The 17,065-nt window shown below is 35.8% G+C and overlaps 2 protein-coding genes across 10 annotated transcripts; one reads left to right on the forward strand and one right to left on the reverse strand.

The window, feature by feature from the left end:
• Nucleotides 98-2,646, forward strand: LOC109851056 (pentatricopeptide repeat-containing protein At2g13600-like). Its single transcript, XM_020421171.1, has 2 exons — nucleotides 98-2,087; nucleotides 2,611-2,646. Exon 1 carries the CDS (start codon nucleotides 279-281, stop codon nucleotides 1,884-1,886), a length of 1,608 nt encoding a protein of 535 aa, XP_020276760.1. The 5' UTR covers nucleotides 98-278; the 3' UTR covers nucleotides 1,887-2,087; nucleotides 2,611-2,646.
• Nucleotides 4,096-12,686, reverse strand: LOC109848124 (cleavage and polyadenylation specificity factor subunit 2-like). 9 transcript variants are annotated; one of them, XR_002248701.1, is made up of 7 exons: nucleotides 12,118-12,686; nucleotides 11,881-12,036; nucleotides 9,813-9,910; nucleotides 9,412-9,730; nucleotides 8,909-9,074; nucleotides 5,302-5,526; nucleotides 4,096-4,397 (listed from the first exon to the last, which is right to left on the reverse strand). XR_002248701.1 is itself a non-coding variant. In XM_020417469.1 (3 exons), the coding sequence occupies exons 1-3, from the start codon at nucleotides 11,901-11,903 to the stop codon at nucleotides 9,603-9,605; spliced, it is 249 nt and encodes an 82-aa protein (XP_020273058.1). In that variant the 5' UTR covers nucleotides 11,904-12,686; the 3' UTR covers nucleotides 9,497-9,602. The 9 variants fall into 9 exon arrangements, 1 of the variants encoding a protein (XP_020273058.1); XR_002248697.1 differs by having other exon boundaries at nucleotides 11,881-12,049; XR_002248703.1 differs by having other exon boundaries at nucleotides 9,412-9,470; nucleotides 9,604-9,730; nucleotides 11,881-12,686.

Below are 17,065 nucleotides of genomic sequence, written 5' to 3' on the forward strand. Positions count from 1 at the left end.
CCTACCACCTGTGGGCCCTAACACCGCATCCACATGCCTATTCGCCCATCCTAAGCACCACCTTCTCAACCACCTCCCTCCACCTGGGGGGCACTCAGTCCAACCCCTTCCTCCTCTCCTCCCTCGCCCGCGCCGCTGCGGACCCCACCACCGTCCGCTCCCTCCACTGCCACGTCATTAAGCTAGCCTGCGATGCCCACGTCGTCGTGGCAACCTCATTAGTCTCTGCGTTCTCGAAATGCGGCGATGTGGCCTTTGCGCGCAAAGTGTTCGATGAAATGCCCGAACGAAATCGGGTCACTTGGAATGCGATGATGTCAGCCTATGCAACTGCCGGAGAAGGATTTGAGGCTCTGGGCTTGTTTTCGAGACTTCGATGTGTAGAATTTGAGTTGGGTGTTGACGAATTTGCTGTCTCGAGTGTGCTGACTGCTTGTGCAGGGATTGGGGATATTAGATTTGGGATTCAGATTCATGGGTTTGTGATTTCGTCTGGGTTTGAGTCAGATTGTGCAGTTGTTAGTTCATTGGCTAACATGTATCTAAAATGCAAGGCGGTGGAGTGTGCAGAGAGAGTGATGGAGGGGAGAGAGGAGAGCGTGATGGATAGGCTCATGATGGTTAATGGGTATGTTTTCAGTGAGAGATATATCAAAGCGATTAGGAAGATTCAATGGAATGGCGATTTGGTTAGGATTTTGAAGGTGGATAGTAGTGTGGCGGTTTCTATTGTAACAGCATGTGCGAATCTTGGGTTGCTTAGTGTTGGAAAGAAGGTACATTGTGCTGTAATTGTGTTGGGATTCTATGACAATGTGGCTCTTGGGAGTGCTTTGATCGATATGTATTGTAAGTGTTCTAGTATCGAAGATGCGCGAAAGGTTCTCTTTGGATTGAAGGAGAGAAAACAAGTTTCTCATTGGAATTCGATGATCTCGGGATGTTTGCATTGTGGATTTCTTGAGGAAGCACGTGGTTACTTTGACAAGATGCCCATAAAGAATGTGATATCGTGGACTGCCATGATAGCGGGACATGTGCAGTGTGGATTGCCTCATGAAGGATTGAGATTGATGGCTAGGTTGTATAGAGAAGAGGGCCTAGTTCGTGGGAATTTCTATACTTTTGCTTCGGCCCTCAATGCTTGTAGTAGCCTAGCGGCAATAGACTTAGGCAAGCAGATACATGGAAAAGCGCTCAAGATGATAGCAGTAGATGGAGATAATTCTTTGATTTTGACAACATCCCTTCTTGATATGTACTCAAAATCGGGTAGCTTGGCTTATGCATGGAGAGTATTTGACACGATGAGAGAGAAGAATGTTGTTTCTTGGACCTCGATGATCAATGGCTATGCCTCCCATGGATATGGCATCGAAGCCATTGACCTTTTAGAGCAAATGATGAGCATGGGGTTTAAGCCAAACGAGGTTACATTTGTGTCCATCTTAAGTGCTTGTAGTCATAGTGGCTTGGTTAGGGAAGGGACGCATTACTTTAACCTAATGAGAGAAAAATTTGGTATTTCTCCTAGGGGAGATCACTATGCTTGTTTAATCGATATGTTAGCTAGAGCAGGGAAGCTCGAGGAGGCTTGGAAATTGGTGGAGGAGATAAAAGATGAGATTTTGGATGGTATCGATGGTTCTATTATTTTGGGTGCATTGCTTGCGGGGTGTAGAATGCATGGGGATTTGGAGATTGGAAGTAAAGTGGCTGAGATGACTAAGAGAAACAAGCAGAGTTCGGATATGTATATTGCAATATCTAATATTTATGCGAGCTCTGAAATGTGGGATGAAGTGTGTAGAGTTAGAGAGGAGTGGAAGAAACAAGGTGTTAAAGTGCCCGGACTCAGCCAAATACAGAGTGGTTGTCTTGGCTGAGATACCGAGTTTGCTAATTGCAAAGATGAAAAATTGCAGTTTGGATAATATTATTTTGAATAGAGAAGGATGGACCTTTAACGAAAAGTTCATTCTCTGAACAACAGAAGGAAGCTTGTTGACGAGCTGTCAGGAGAGTGCTTGGAGTTTCTTCCCTCAAGATCGAAAGGAACTAATCGACAATCTGCCACGAGATTGGAGGTAATATAGCCCAGTAATTCCTTCACATGCAATTTAAAGCTGTTCATATCAGCTCATGAGTTGATTTTCTTTTTTTCATTAACATGTCCATTGAAGTGTTAGTATCATGTAGGATGAGTTTCAGATCGAATGTCCAAGAGATTGTTGGAACACACCGTGTCTTCTTATCTTAACAAATTATGTTCTGTGCTTTAAGAGTCGGTTTATTTGCACTCATTGAGAGCTAATTTGTATCAGCCCTTATCTATACTCGAGAACAGTTGTCATATTTTCCTCTTCTTTCATATGTCATTGTAGTATCCCCTGGGGAAATAAACTTGGACCTGTTACATTCTTCATTGGAGCTCAAGCATAAGCAAGATGGTCTTTCCCTTCTATCAAAAATCAGGATGCTTAAGTTTATTTACGGAATTAAAACATTAGATTTCAGATATACTTTTCTTGTAGAAAAATGTCAGAACTTGGTTTGTTACAAGTTTTACATGATCTGTTTTGACAAAATTCTTTTTCTTTTCTCTATCAGCAGGAAATCAGTTGAGTTTAAGCTAGATGCAACTTTCCTTGGTAAATTATCTAGCAGATCTAAGGTTTGATTCCTTACTTTTCAAACACCACACCGGACTACACAGCAGGCTAACCTACCTACATTGTTTCGCCAAAACGGTACAAATACATAAGATCTTTAATTGTCACACATCTTCATTTCTATTGAATCGTGCTAAGAACAAAAAAAATCAGCGTTCACCTGCAATTGAAGGCATGCCATTTGAGCTCCCTATCTTCTCTGGGGGGGGGGGGCGGGGGGGGGGGGGGGGCCCCCGGGGGGGCGGGGCGGGGGGATAAACTGAATGGCAATCTGAATCGGCTTTTAATCTGCAATGTATTCTGTTCCTGGACAGATATATGTTGTCATAGACTTGTCTCATAGTTACTTGATGCGACAAAAATATCTGTTTCTAACAAGTCTACCATAGATTCTGATGTTCGTAATCACATTTAAAATTTAAAATTTTTTATTTTGATTAAATTGCTCGCGTTTCTGTGTTTTTCTTCTGCATTCGGTTGACCTATCTGTTTCATGGATAACCTTGACTTTTAAGATGTCCAAGCAAGCTGGAAGAGTTTTGTTTCTTTAATAATGCTTGATTCGATTTCGTGTCATGTGTGATGCACATGCAATAATTCTAGAAGGATTGAATTTCAACGAAAGGGACGCAAACTTAATGGCTGATAAATCATAATGTGCGCATTCATGATGCAAAGTTTACGTTCACGAGGTGCCCGAAGATCAATTTTGGTTTCATGTCAGGATGGACCAGGCTTCTTGTTTGACGATTGGTATGAACTAGGAAAGGAAAATATCTACAAATGATTCTTACTGATTCACTAGAAACTTATTTATGGGACCTATAGGGTGAAAGTTTTATGTAGAAACAAGATGCTTAATAGCTATATTGATGTGATCATCGATATGTAAAAGGAGATTTTTTTAAAAAGACCGTTTTTAAAAATAATTAGCAAAAATGGCCCTTTTGCTAAATAATTAGCAAAATTGATCTCTTTTTGGCCAATGCCATTAAGGCTAGCCAAAAAGAGATCGATTTTGCAAAAAATCATCTTTGAAATACACGGGACTACGAGTCCCGTGTAATTATTGAGCGTTAATTACAAAAGTAATTAAAGTCAGAAAACGCACAAGACTACCACTCTTGTGTATTTTGCAGATAGAACTAGAAAATACATAGGACTAGTAGTCCCGTGTACTTGCACGCTTGTTTATCGATTATCTCTTGTGCATACAAAATATCTCATGTGCATATAAAATTTCTAAAGTTTTCAGTTCACCTCATGTTCATATCCAAACATATAAATTCTTGTACATAACTTAATAGACTTCTAAACATATAAATGCATATTGTCTTCCACGACCAAAACCAAAACATCACAACAAAATGCAATTGATAAAACATCGCGCCAATAGATATTATCTCCATACACCAAAACATCATAACCAAACTAAAGATATTAAGTGTTTTGATTTATATATAACTTATATCGATAATTTAAATAGACTCCATACAGAAAATTCATAAATCGATCACATACAACCTAGAATGCCCCCTTTGCCTCTCTCTTCTTATCCACTCAGATCGTCGTTGTCCTCTATGGACTTGAGCTTGCACGAGCTGGTTGTCTGGTTGTGTGTGAAGTTGTGACAGTCCAACTTCATCATCATTCCTACAAGATCCTTCTCGTCTCCGTCAATCTGGTCGGCATACGTATATAAGATCCTCCTTCACAATCACCTCTCTATCATTATGAAAATATTCATGAGTTCGATGCAAAACTCTATGAACCCTCCTCACTATACACTAATATAGAGATGCATGTACTCTTGGATCTGTTCCTGCGACAAAAAGTGCTAGACCCTTGTTTGCAATAGCCTCAATAACATCTACATCATTTATATGCAATTAAGTCAAAAAGTTACATATATAAGCAAATTGTAGCGATACGAAACAAGTGGACTTGCTAGTAAATAACCTACAAGTTTTCTCTCATCTATACCCATATGCATGTATATGTTGTAGGGCATATTGTTGCTGTTCATCGAGTAAATCCGTGATCTGATTTATTATCCATCTTCTAGTAGTGCTCCAATACCACCTAATATAATCTGGTTCTAGAAGATGAAGATCAATCTGCTCCATGATACTTAAATGCCTATCATCCATCAATATATGTACTCATGATGCATATTTGCTCAATTTATTTGATGCTTGCCTTTCTTGGCATTTCTCTCTATTCTTTCAACTATTTTTTGGAATGCATTGCACAAAACCAAACTGTCTAAGCATACGATCCACAAGCGTATGAGATGAGCTCTTGCTCTCCATATACTTGGGCCTTCGTGCAAATTGGTGGTAGATGAGCTAGGTGATCATGATATGGCTCCCACTTGAACTAGAAAATATTTTCACATAGTAGTATCCCGTTAAAATTTTGTTGTAGATTAAATTTCTTAAACAAAATTCTATACCTCATAAATATTCATGTGATTAAGCTTGTTTCTGTAAAAGTCTGACTGTTTTGTCGGGGTCTCACCATAGCATTTTTGGATATTCCATATGTATGAATGATCAAAGTTTAGCATCTAATGCCGCTACTATAATTCAAAAATATTTATGCATTGGCTAGATTCGGAAGTATTGACCTGTAGCCAAGTGGAAATGGTGCATCTAAAGCTCGAGTCTCACATAATCTTTGTTTCATAACAAGTTTCTCCCATGCCTAAACTTATAATAAAGTCATACATCCCTTGAGCTCTTTATTTTGTCTGAAAGCCACCTTGAACATTTCTCCGTACAGATATGCTAAAACAACACCACCCCGTGATAATATCCCACAAGGGTCTAAGTTCTCGAGAAGTGGTAACCACCTATCATAATGAAAGAAATACATTATAATAATTCAAGTAAACAATTCAATTATATACATTCAAATTACAAATTATATTACCTCAAAAGCACTTTATCTTACTGGAATAGGGAAATGGAAATGTCCCGATCATGTGCATAATATATACACGTGTATGTTGCTCGATCATTTCTTAGAATGCATCAGCTGGCAACGGATGTGAGAAAGTATCTTTTAACCACTTCAATCTTATATTCCTTCTGGGCAACGAGGGTGGAGCTACTCCTAACAATTCCTCACAAACTAATTTTATAGTCAATATTACCCTTAACCCTTTTAGATATTACATTTTAATCTCATCATAACTAATAATATATATTTAAATTATGGATAAAATATTTAACCGATATATAATATGAAAAAGAGCAAATAGTGAACTAGTATTCTATCCTACTAGAAGATGACATGTGTTCAACTAATTTTATCTTCGTTAGAATTCTCATTAAATTAATACTATTTTTATCCATAAAAAATAGAAAATTTAATATCAAATCTTTGTTAGTTCTAAATAAATTGTAACTATCAACAATTAGAAAACCTAAAAAATGTTATGTATCCCCTCCTTAATTATTTTAAAAAGTAAATTTCGATAAACCTCCCATCACTTTGAATTGAGAATAAACTCCCAAAATGTTTGCGGCCCTCACTAAATCCTCAGTATGTTTGATAATTTCAGAAAACATCCAAAGTATTTTGATTTTGTGCACTTAACTTCCATAATGGTGTTACCCGAAATTTTACATCCACTAAATTTAATCCTCAAGGGAAGTATATACCCCTCAAATCATTCTGATTTACGAGTTAACCCATAAATTTACAAAAAAGCCTAAAAATATGAAAAATTACAAACATGTACCTAAGAAATCTAAAATTACAAATAACAGAGAAAATTTTTAAAACTAGAAGCAACCCCTTTTTGAATTCCTAAAAATTATAGAAAACCCACTTAAAATTATAAACCTTGAAAAATAAACATATAGCCCTCTTAAAATCTAAAATTGTAAAAAAGAATCCTTGAAATTTAAAATTGAAAAAAGGAATCTTAAAATTCTAAAACTATAAATAACCCACAAAAAATTAATAAATTACAAACAATCTCTTAAAAATTCTAAAAAGTACAAATAATCCCCTTTAAAATTTAAAATGTACAAAAAAACCCTTTAAAAATCAATAAACAAATGCATTAAAAACATGAAAATTACAGCACCCCCCAACATAAAAAGTAAAAAAATGACAAAAAGCACCTTTGCATTTTAAAATTGGAATCTTAAAATTCTAAAACTATAAATAACCCACAAAAAATTAATAAATTACAAACAATCTCTTAAAAATTCTAAAAAGTACAAATAATCCCCTTTAAAATTTAAAATGTACAAAAAAAACCCTTTAAAAATCAATAAACAAATGCATTAAAAACATGAAAATTACAGCAACCCCCAACATAAGAAGTAAAAAAATGACAAAAAGCACCTTTGCATTTTAAAATTGCAAACAACACCCTAAAAGTCTAAAGACTTATAAATAGACCCTTTAAATTAAAAAAATTACAAATGACTCCTAATAAAATTACAACAAAACTTGAAATTATAATAAGTATGAACAAACCCTAAAAAATCTAAAATTAGAAACACACCCTCTAAAATCTAAAAATTGAAATCAACCTGTTCAAAATTCTAATAATTACAAACAAAATTGTAAAAAAAATATGAAAATTATAAACATCTGGTATTTGAAATTTTTTGCCAAAAAATATTGGGGGCTAAGTAAAAAAAATGCAACGTTTATTGGGTTATTGGGGTGTATTTTGGTCATTTGATTGTAAATGAACTAATGATATTTTGAGGATTTCTGTTAAACGTTATTAAGGTTTAGTTAGATTTTTTAACATATTGAGGATTTAATTCTAAACACCAAACTTGTTCGATTTAGTGAAATTTACCCATATATTAATTTCAAAATTTTTAATATGAATCCCCCAAATTGTAGGTAATTATAAATTTGACCCTAGATCATGTTAATTGTAAACTTGTCTCTAATATAGTTTTATTCTCTCAACTTTACTCATCACCGTAATTTTAGTCAAAAAGGGAAAAGGAAAAGAAAAAGCAAACCTACCCGTGCATGCACGGACATAATGCTTCAATAATTTAGCTAGAAACTGATAACTTCTTAGAAAGCTAGTTATCTCTCTTTGCCCTAACCAGTTTTGTCCTAAGTTTAAATACCGATATAGTTTTATGGATTGCCTTTATGTTGTATATTTTTAAGATATAATGTCAAAAAGACCTCTTGAATATGATGACTATTAGAAATCCCCCTTTAACTTTTAGATTTTATTAGAATGCCCCATTCAACTTTGAGATTTTATCCAAAAATCCCCCTAAATCCATCACTATAAATTGAGTTTCCTGATAAAATCTCAAAGTTACAGGGCTTTTCTGATAACCCCTAAGTGTAAGGGAGCTTTCTGATATTTTTAAAGTTATGTGGGTTTATCTGATTATTTTCTAAAGTAAGGGGATTTTTTTATATTTAGCCTTTAAACTACTAGTATGCTATACGTGCGTTGCATGTGATGCATATTAAGAAACTACAAGAGTCAAAATCCATAATGTTTCCATAATTAAGCATTAAACTTATACACAATACACAAGATTAATGTCAATTAAATATTATCTCACATGACTTAGGATATTGTCTATAGAGAAGGAACCTAATATTCAACCATATATATATGGTGTGCGTGATAACAATGATCGTACAATCAAGAAAAAGTTAATTGATCTTAACTGCAAATAACTAATATTCAGCATCACATTACAAACCAGGAAAATATTCAATTAGCATGGTGATATACATACAATGAGAGTGAAAAAGAGTCAACATGATAGCTTGTGTTATTGTTGAATCCAATAATTTTACATACAATGAGAGTGAAAAAGAGTCAACATGATAGCTTGTGTTATTGTTGAATCCAATAATTTAAAATAAATAATATTTATGCTGAAAAAGAGTCAACATGATAGCTTGTGTTATTGTTGAATCCAATAATTTAAAATAAATAATATTTATGCTAATAATTTAAAATAAATAATATTTATTACATACAACAAGAAGCTAATGAATTTCCATCAATATACAAGTTTTTTAGAAGAAACATCCCTTTATTCATACATAAGGTCACATACTCGCATTATCGTTAATATAGTTCCTCAAAGAAGGCACTTAAATTCATGCAAACCCCAAAAGGCTTTGTATTGTTTTATGGAAGATAAAGTATAGTAGCAATAATAAGTACAAATAAAAGTAAAGTAAAATTATATAGTACACTGTCAAAGTAGTACCTCTATTTTCAAAGATGTGGTGGTTAGTGCGTATCTTTCCACGACTTTTCCTTCTTTGTCCAGAAGGAACTTAGTAAAATTCCACTTGATGTCATCGTCAAAAAAACCTCAATTTTTATATCAAGAACTTATAAAGAGTAGTAGCCTTCTTTTCATTTACTTCAATCTACAAAAAACAATCGGTCAGTCAAATATATTTACATGAAATTTTCTTCTACAACAATGGCAACATAGTGAAAATTTCTGTTGTACGTTTGCCAAGTGCAAGGGAGATCTATAACTAAGCCAAAATCTAAAGCTACGTAAGCAATATAGCTATTACAAATGCAGAATTTTCAAGTGGCAGCTGTGTAAGTAAACAATTGAGAGCTATTATTTAAAATAATAAACTTATCTCCAAAACAAAGCCAACAAGCTGAAACACAAAAGGTAAGGAATTCAGAGAAGAAAACAACAATATAAAATAAGTAAGACATAAAATTGAGAAGGCAGTAGGGAACTACCAAGAAACTCTTGGTCCTTTGACGTTTGTAAACTAGATTGTTTAAAGCATTGTAAGCATCTGTTATCAGAAAAGCAGGCCAGACAAAAGATTCAAGGACAGTTCCATTCAAGTGCCTGATAAACCAATTTAGTGAGTACAACCTTATGATCATTAAATAAGAATACAAATCTTCGTTTAAATGGTACTTAACTACTCTTTCCGATGGTTGAAGTCAACGGCATACACAAAATCTTCTCCATCTTTTGTTATCTTCCAGACGGTACCTCCCAGAAGATGGTCTGTGACATGAGGAGCTATGACGATTCCCTCTCCTTTATCTGTTACATGGTATGAAATAAAACACTGAAACATCAAGCATTTATCACAGTGAAATTCAGCAATGGCTATGATTCTACCAACCAGAGAGATGATGGTTTTGGGAGTATCTCAGCCTCGTAATGTTTTGGAAGGCAAAATCAATATCGTCCATGGTGAATAAGTCGAAAATCTGAAACTTGCTGCAATATTAAGCGAGAAATACAAATCAAATACAGAAACAAATATGTCAATACAATAATAACGATAGAAATATACATATTAAATACAGAAACAAATATGTGAATGCAAGAATAATGATACAAAACAGCAGCAGCAGCAGAAGTATAATGACTTGAAAGGATAAACATATTTGCATAAAAGTGCAACCAAATATCATGTAGCGAAAAAAATGAGACAAAAGTCTACAGAGCAATTATGTGCCTCCTACAGGAATTCCTTTTTCAACGCAGGGCCGGTCCTGAGCATTCGGGGGCCCTAGGCAAAAACTTGAACAAAAATCTTAAAGGGGCCTTCCTATAATCAAGATTTTTTAAAAAAAAAATAAAGTGTTGCACCTAAGTAACTTTAGGGATGCCTACATAAAAAATTATATACAAATACTAAAATACATAATATCAACAAATATTATAATTTATAAAGTTATAAAATTACCTTAAAATTTGAATAGTTTAACTTCAAACAAATTTCAGATCAACACGCCTGAATCCTAAAGGATGCACTTTTATCTCTTCTTCCTATTCAATAGACAAAAACAAAGTTTGGACTTAAAGATTTTTTTGGGACACGATGCAATCATTTGAAGTATGGATCACTAGCTACTGATTTTCATTGTTCAGGTACCGCACTTTGATTATACAGCCTGTATGCATATTATGGTTTCTTGTTTCAATTGATTAATCACTAATCAGCAAATATACTAAGTATAGTCTGATTCATAATTTCATATATGTTATGCACAGATTCATAATATATGTTATGCACAGATTCATACTTTGTTTATACAACTAATTCATGTATGTTAATAATGTTATGTACAGATTCGTGCTGTATAGAATCAATAACAAAGCAAAAGTATTATTAGGTCATGAAGTGATGAAACAAAGATATTATGCTATTCTAAGTATAGTATGTTATCTGTATAGAATTATAGAAATATTCAATTATTCAAATATACTTATATACCTTGTAACCTTGACGGAGTCGCCGGCCAGAGGAGGCGCAAATTGCAGACAGAGACAGAGTCTCCAAAGGGCAAAGGCGCTGGCGGCGAGGTCGCGTTTGCCTTGCTGGTGGGAGGGGTATATATATATATATAAAATTACATAGGGGGCTCCTGTTTTTTTGGGGCCCTAGGCGCAGGCCTCTCCCGCCTACCCCTAGGGCCAGCCCTGTTTCAACGTAATGAGTCATCTGGACTTCTGAAGATGATGTAAACAAATTGTAATGTTTGAATTGTCATAACACAGTAACTAAATAATATACTTTGCAAGGTTAGATTCTAAACTATTCCTTAAGGCTTTAGATAATTTCATTTATACTAGCTATCATCCATCATTCATTCGTCTTATCCACAATGGAGCTACCTTAGTTGGGCAACGAAACCCGAGGACTAAGTTACAAGTCTGTTTGGATTCTTCATAGTTTTTGATCTAATCCAACCCCTCTATAAAATACTACTATTCCCACTTCTATTCAGTCATAATCCAGGCAGGTTTTAGTTGGTCTAGAAATGAATTAACTTCTGACACTACATTACTCAAATTGTTGAAGTTTATATATACTTGCTCGAAATGCTGCTCTAACCCATGATCCCTTTTCACATACAATTCGATACCCAAAATCACAGAAATATACTGTTATATACTAAAACAACTGCAAATGGTTGCATGAATGACTTATTCTTTATTATTCATTCGTTATTATTATTGTAGAAACATATGCAGCATCATATCCACATCAATCGCATCCAATTTCATTAATTGTTCTATTAACATGTCATTCCACTTTCCCTTTCTCCTCTCCTCTTGTCCCCAAACCCATAAAGCCCAACCATCTCTCTCGAGTTTCCCATGCACTGCACAGGTAACAAGCTATTCTCACATTTTCCAAACGAGCTTCGACCTAATGCAAACAATACAATGAAACTTACCCTGCGAGCGACGTAGTAATCATACATCGTCAGCTGCCCAAGTCTGCACACTGGGTCCATCGAATACACGGGCGCAGACAGCCCTAGCTTCTTCATCGCATACGACAGAGTCCCAACATGAAGTATATCTGAATGTGATATCAGAACCACATCGATCTTCGAGACCACCCTACAAATTGGATATGAGTGGTTCTAGGGTTTCGATCAAAAACTCAAATTTAAGCGAGGGATTTGAACCTGGAGAGGGGTTGGAGGAGATTAACATCGAATTGATCGTTCTAGCCGCAGTACATTAGGAAGTTGAAGCCGTCGACGGAGAGGAGGTAGCAGAGGGGGCTCTCGTTGTAGACGTTGGAGAGAGGAGTGACTTGAACTGAGGTCCCCATGGCGAGGGGTAGAGAGAGAGTTGAGATTTTTGGGGAAATTACAGGAATTTTGGGGAAAATGGTGGGTTTTTTTAAGGGTTTTAGACAATGGTCGTGGCCGGAGATCAGCGATGGAGGTTTAGGACATATACATCAGTGGATGTGAGGAGATCGACCGTCAAAATAATTCAGAGAGAGATGGGGAAGAGAGGCTAGGGAGAGAGCGATTAAGGAGGAATTTAGAGAGTGTTGGCATTGAGAAACGGAGGAAACTGAAGCGGAAGCGAGGAGGCTGAACATCAAATTAATTTAGAGACGGACAGAGGGAGAGGGGCAAGGGAGAGAGCGGATAACGAAGGGAATTAAGGGATGCAGGCGTTATCAAAGAGAGAGGGAGATGGGCAGGGGAGAGATAACGAAGGGAGCTAAAGAGTTGGACGTTATGAGAGGATAGGATAGGTACCTACTAAAACTAAATGGCTAAATAGGGGAAAAGAGGGATAAAATACAAGATAAAATTAGACTTAAGAAATTTGTAAAGAGCAAAATGGATATGCAAAAGTTTTGACATTTATTATCACTTTTTGAAGTAGTATAGATTATCATTATCCGTGTTTAATATTATTAATTTACATTAAAAACTGAGGGGTTGCTGGTATTATGCCCTTTCCCTTCCCCCTGCCGCTCTAACCCATGCGCCCCACCCCCTTCCTCTCATCTCCGAATTTTCCATTTCTCAACCACTGAGAAACGAATGAATCCCCCTGCCTCTTCATCCTACGCCCCCAGCATTCAGAGCAGAAGAAGCTATCCAGTACAGAAAGGTCAGCATGGATAATTAACTAAACCATAACAAGAATCTTTGTTACTAAATACCCCCAATGTTTCAAAAGCTAAACAGACAATATTAGATCTATAATATATAATATAGCACCTTACGGAATGAAAAATAAGTTTTGTTGGTTTAATTATTATTACTTGGCATATTGTCGATCGTCATCAAATATCTTGCAGTCCATTATCCTATACTTTATTAATATCAGATCACGAAATGTTCCCATATGAGCAATCAAAGATTTGAGGTTCTAGTTGAAATACCTTAGAAGATCTTCTATAGTAATCTTAAATGTTGTGTAATTTTGGTTATAAAAAAGTCAACCATGGGAGGAAAAACAACATGAACGTTACAATTTTGAGTCACAAACTGCTCACAAACAAAATAGACACAAAAAAGATCCGAATGCTACAGTTTTGGATATTATCAGTGACATAGGTCGCATAACGCACTCTGATGTCTGCATAGGAAACAGATCATCATTTGGCCTTATTTACGACAATCAAGTTCAGGAAATGATAAAGAGAGGAAAAATAAGGAAGCAGGTTTGTAGGATCATGCGCATCAATAAACAAAAGGCAGGCAGTGGAGAAATTTACATATACAAAAATTGCTAAGAAATATAAGCAAACTGATACAAAAGAAGTTATAAGAGTATATTGTTGGATTTAATCTAATAAATCTATTTGTGGGCACATATGATTAATCAATGTGTATTGCTATCTTTCAGGATAACCCACTAAAGTGATCAATTAAGTTGGGTTAATTTGGTATTTAAATAAGTCATGGGGTTATATGTGCAGATACCAGGTTGTAATTGTGATTTATTGAGGGGCTAAATTACAAAAGTACAACATCTATAAATAAGGGGTTATGGTCCCTAACCTAGGGTTACATTCTCTAATTCTCTACACCCCCATCTAGCTAGAGAAATTCGGTTTTAGAGAAACCCTAAGGTTAGAAGATCATCAAAAACCCAAATCAAGAGTTCATCCATGGATTCAGGTATAAGCTTCCGCTCTTTTGATTTTGTTAATCTCTTTGAATTAATCATAGCTATATGGTTTTAGATCTCAAGTTTTATGATGTAGATCCAACAAGTGGTATCAGAGCCACCTTGATTAATTCTTAGGGATTTAAGTTTTATTGGGTTTTTGATCTTAAATCTCTGGTTAAAGATTCAATTTTGTTCTCGGATGAACAGTAATGTTCGGTGAACAGTGGCGAATTTTTTTTTTCGGATAAACAGTAAAGTATTTTTTCGGATGAACAGTAACTGAAAAATTGCCGGTGAACAGTAACTTTTTGGAATTTTTTGGATTTTTCTTTGATTTTTTCTTCAATTTTTTCCAATTCTGGATCTGTTTTGAAAATAAAAATCAAAGGTTTTTTGGGTTTGTCGGCGGCGGTTTCAATTTGAAACCCTAAGGGTTCATGCGTGAAAACGTGGCGAACTTTAAGGAGGTGGTTACCTTAAATTTTGGCGAAGCGGTAAGCTTCAAACGAACCTCGCGTTCGTTTATTTTTAACCGAACTTTGCGTTCAAACGAACTTCGCGTTCGTTATCAAGTGAGCCTCGCGCTCAACGAACTTCGCGTTCGTTCTAAGGTGAACCTCGCGTTCAACTCAGGTGAGCGTCAAGCTCAATTTTAACGAACCTCGCGTTCGTTCTAAGGTGAACCTCGCGTTCAACTCAGGTGAGCGTCAAGCTCAATTTTAACGAACCTCGCGTTCGTTCTAAGGTGAACCTCGCGTTCAACTCAGGTGAGCGTCAAGCTCAATTTTTTAACGAACCTCGCGTTCGTTCTTCAGACGAACCTCGCGTTCGTACTTCAGACGAACCTCGCGTTCGTACTTCAGACGAACCTCGCGTGCTTCAGTCGAGCCTCGCGTTCGAACTTCAGACGAACCTCGCGTTCGTACTTCAGACGAACCTCGCGTTCGTACTTCAGTCGAACCTCGCGTTCATTTTTTTAAACGAACCTCGCGTTCGTTCCCAAGTTGAACCTCGCGTTCTTTTATCAAACGAACCTCGCGTTTGTTCATTTTCAAACGAACCTCGCGTTCGTGCTTAAGTGAGTCTCGTACTCAATACAGTCGAACCTCGCGTTCGAAGTTAAGGGAACTTCGTGTTCATTATGGTTAAGCCTCGGCTTTTCATGGGTCCACTTTGGTGAACTTAATTTATTCAATTAAGTAATGGGCCCTAATTAAGTTGTGAGACCCCAATTAAGTTTTTGAAAATTCAGTTGATTTAAATTTTTTAATTTAAATCTAATTCGGTTTTTAATCAATTATTTAATTCAAATATTATGACACTAAGGTATTAAGGTTGTCTCTCACTCCAATTGATTAATTGAAACAAGAAGTTGCCAAAGTAACCTCTCTTGTGTAGATTGTTCATGAGGAATGTGAGATGTTTGTGTGTATGCTTTCGTGTAAATATTTAATCGGCCCAAAGGAAGGTTAATATTTATTTAGACTGTATACACATCTGCGATGATAAGCGTGTGACAATTATAAGGTTTACATGTGAATAATGAATCGATCCAAAGATAGTTTCATTATTTGACATGAGTTATTGTCAATGTTTGATCATTGCAACAAGGTATCACTTACAAGTTAATATTACTGTCCAAAGACTTGATATTAATGTTGTGCCGGTATCTTGGATGGGGATTGTCATTATTTGAATTTTATTGATTATGGTTATTGATGTGAGCATTCTTTTGTTTTATTTCAGCTAATGCATCTGCTGCAACAATTTCTGCTAACATCAACTCAATTCCCATGCTAAATGGGACAAACTTCAAGGTTTGGAAAGAGAACATATTAATTGTTCTTGGCTGCATGGATCTTGACTATGCATTAAGAACTGAACAACCCCAACCTCTCAATGCGGATAGCACTCCTGATGCAAAGAAGGAGCATGAGAAGTGGGAGCGTTCAAATCGCATGAGTCTTATGATCATTAAGCGCGGCGTTCCGGAAGCCTTCAGGGGCATAGAATCCGAAGGGATTACTAAGGCTAAAGATTTCCTTGCCGAAATTGAGAAGCGTTTTGCGAAAAACGATAAGGTAGAAACAAGCACGCTTTTAGCTCGCTTGATTTCAATGAAGTATAAGGGCAAAGGAAATATCAGGGAGTACATTATGGAAATGTCTCATATTGCTTCAAAGCTTAAGGCACTTAAACTCGATCTTTGTGACGAGTTATTAGTGCATCTGGTTTTGTTGTCTCTTCCTTTTAGAGAAACCCTAAGGTTAGAAGATCATCAAAAACCCAAATCAAGAGTTCATCCATGGATTCAGGTATAAGCTTCCGCTCTTTTGATTTTGTTAATCTCTTTGAATTAATCATGGCTATATGGTTTTAGATCTCAAGTTTTATGATGTAGATCCAACATATATAAGTGTGGCCAATGGTTATGCCATGAGAGCTGGCTGGTCTCCAAGCAACAATAAGTTCATATCCTACAATTTGCAGCTGTAGATAAACAACAGTCAGAAAATAAAACAGTTGCATCTTTATAATACATTTGGGATAAGCATGAGTTACAGTCAACAATTACAGTCAGAAAATAAAACAGTTGCATCTTTATAATACATTTGGGATAAGCATGAGTTACAGTCAACAATTATGCAATAAAAGTTTATTTCTGCCAGGAATATAATACATTTGGGATAAGCATGAGTTACAGTCAACAATTATGCAATAAAAGTTTATTTCTGCCAGGAACTATCCCTGGACATTATAAGCAATGAGACATGGCTTTTCCCTGATAGAACATAATTGCATGAAAAACAAAGATGAAGAACCACTCACTGTACCTTGCTGACTGTACAAATATATATATGGATATGAAGTCATCCAACCGAACCATTTCTCTCTTGTTCTGATCAAAGCTCTTAAAAAATGAAACAGGAAACATCAATCAATATCTCTCTAGCTCAAGTATATTATATTCACCAACATTTGTAGAGG

The sequence above is a fragment of the Asparagus officinalis genome, chromosome 7 (genome assembly GCF_001876935.1).
Source record: "Asparagus officinalis chromosome 7, Aspof.V1, whole genome shotgun sequence".
Classification (NCBI taxonomy): domain Eukaryota; kingdom Viridiplantae; phylum Streptophyta; class Magnoliopsida; order Asparagales; family Asparagaceae; genus Asparagus; species Asparagus officinalis.

What these genes read in the sequence shown, in the direction of transcription:
- LOC109851056 (XM_020421171.1), top strand. Translation starts at nt 279, where the DNA reads ATGCCCGAACGAAATCGGGTCACTTGGAATGCGATGATGTCAGCCTAT.
- LOC109848124 (XM_020417469.1), bottom strand. Translation starts at nt 11,903, where the DNA reads ATGATTACTACGTCGCTCGCAGG. An exon ending in ATTACTACGTCGCTCGCAGG is followed by an intron (nt 9,911 to 11,880) that starts GTAAGTTTCATT and finishes TTAATATTGCAG; the next exon opens with CAAGTTTCAGATTTTCGACT. An exon ending in CCAAAACCATCATCTCTCTG is followed by an intron (nt 9,731 to 9,812) that starts GTTGGTAGAATC and finishes ACCATGTAACAG; the next exon opens with ATAAAGGAGAGGGAATCGTC.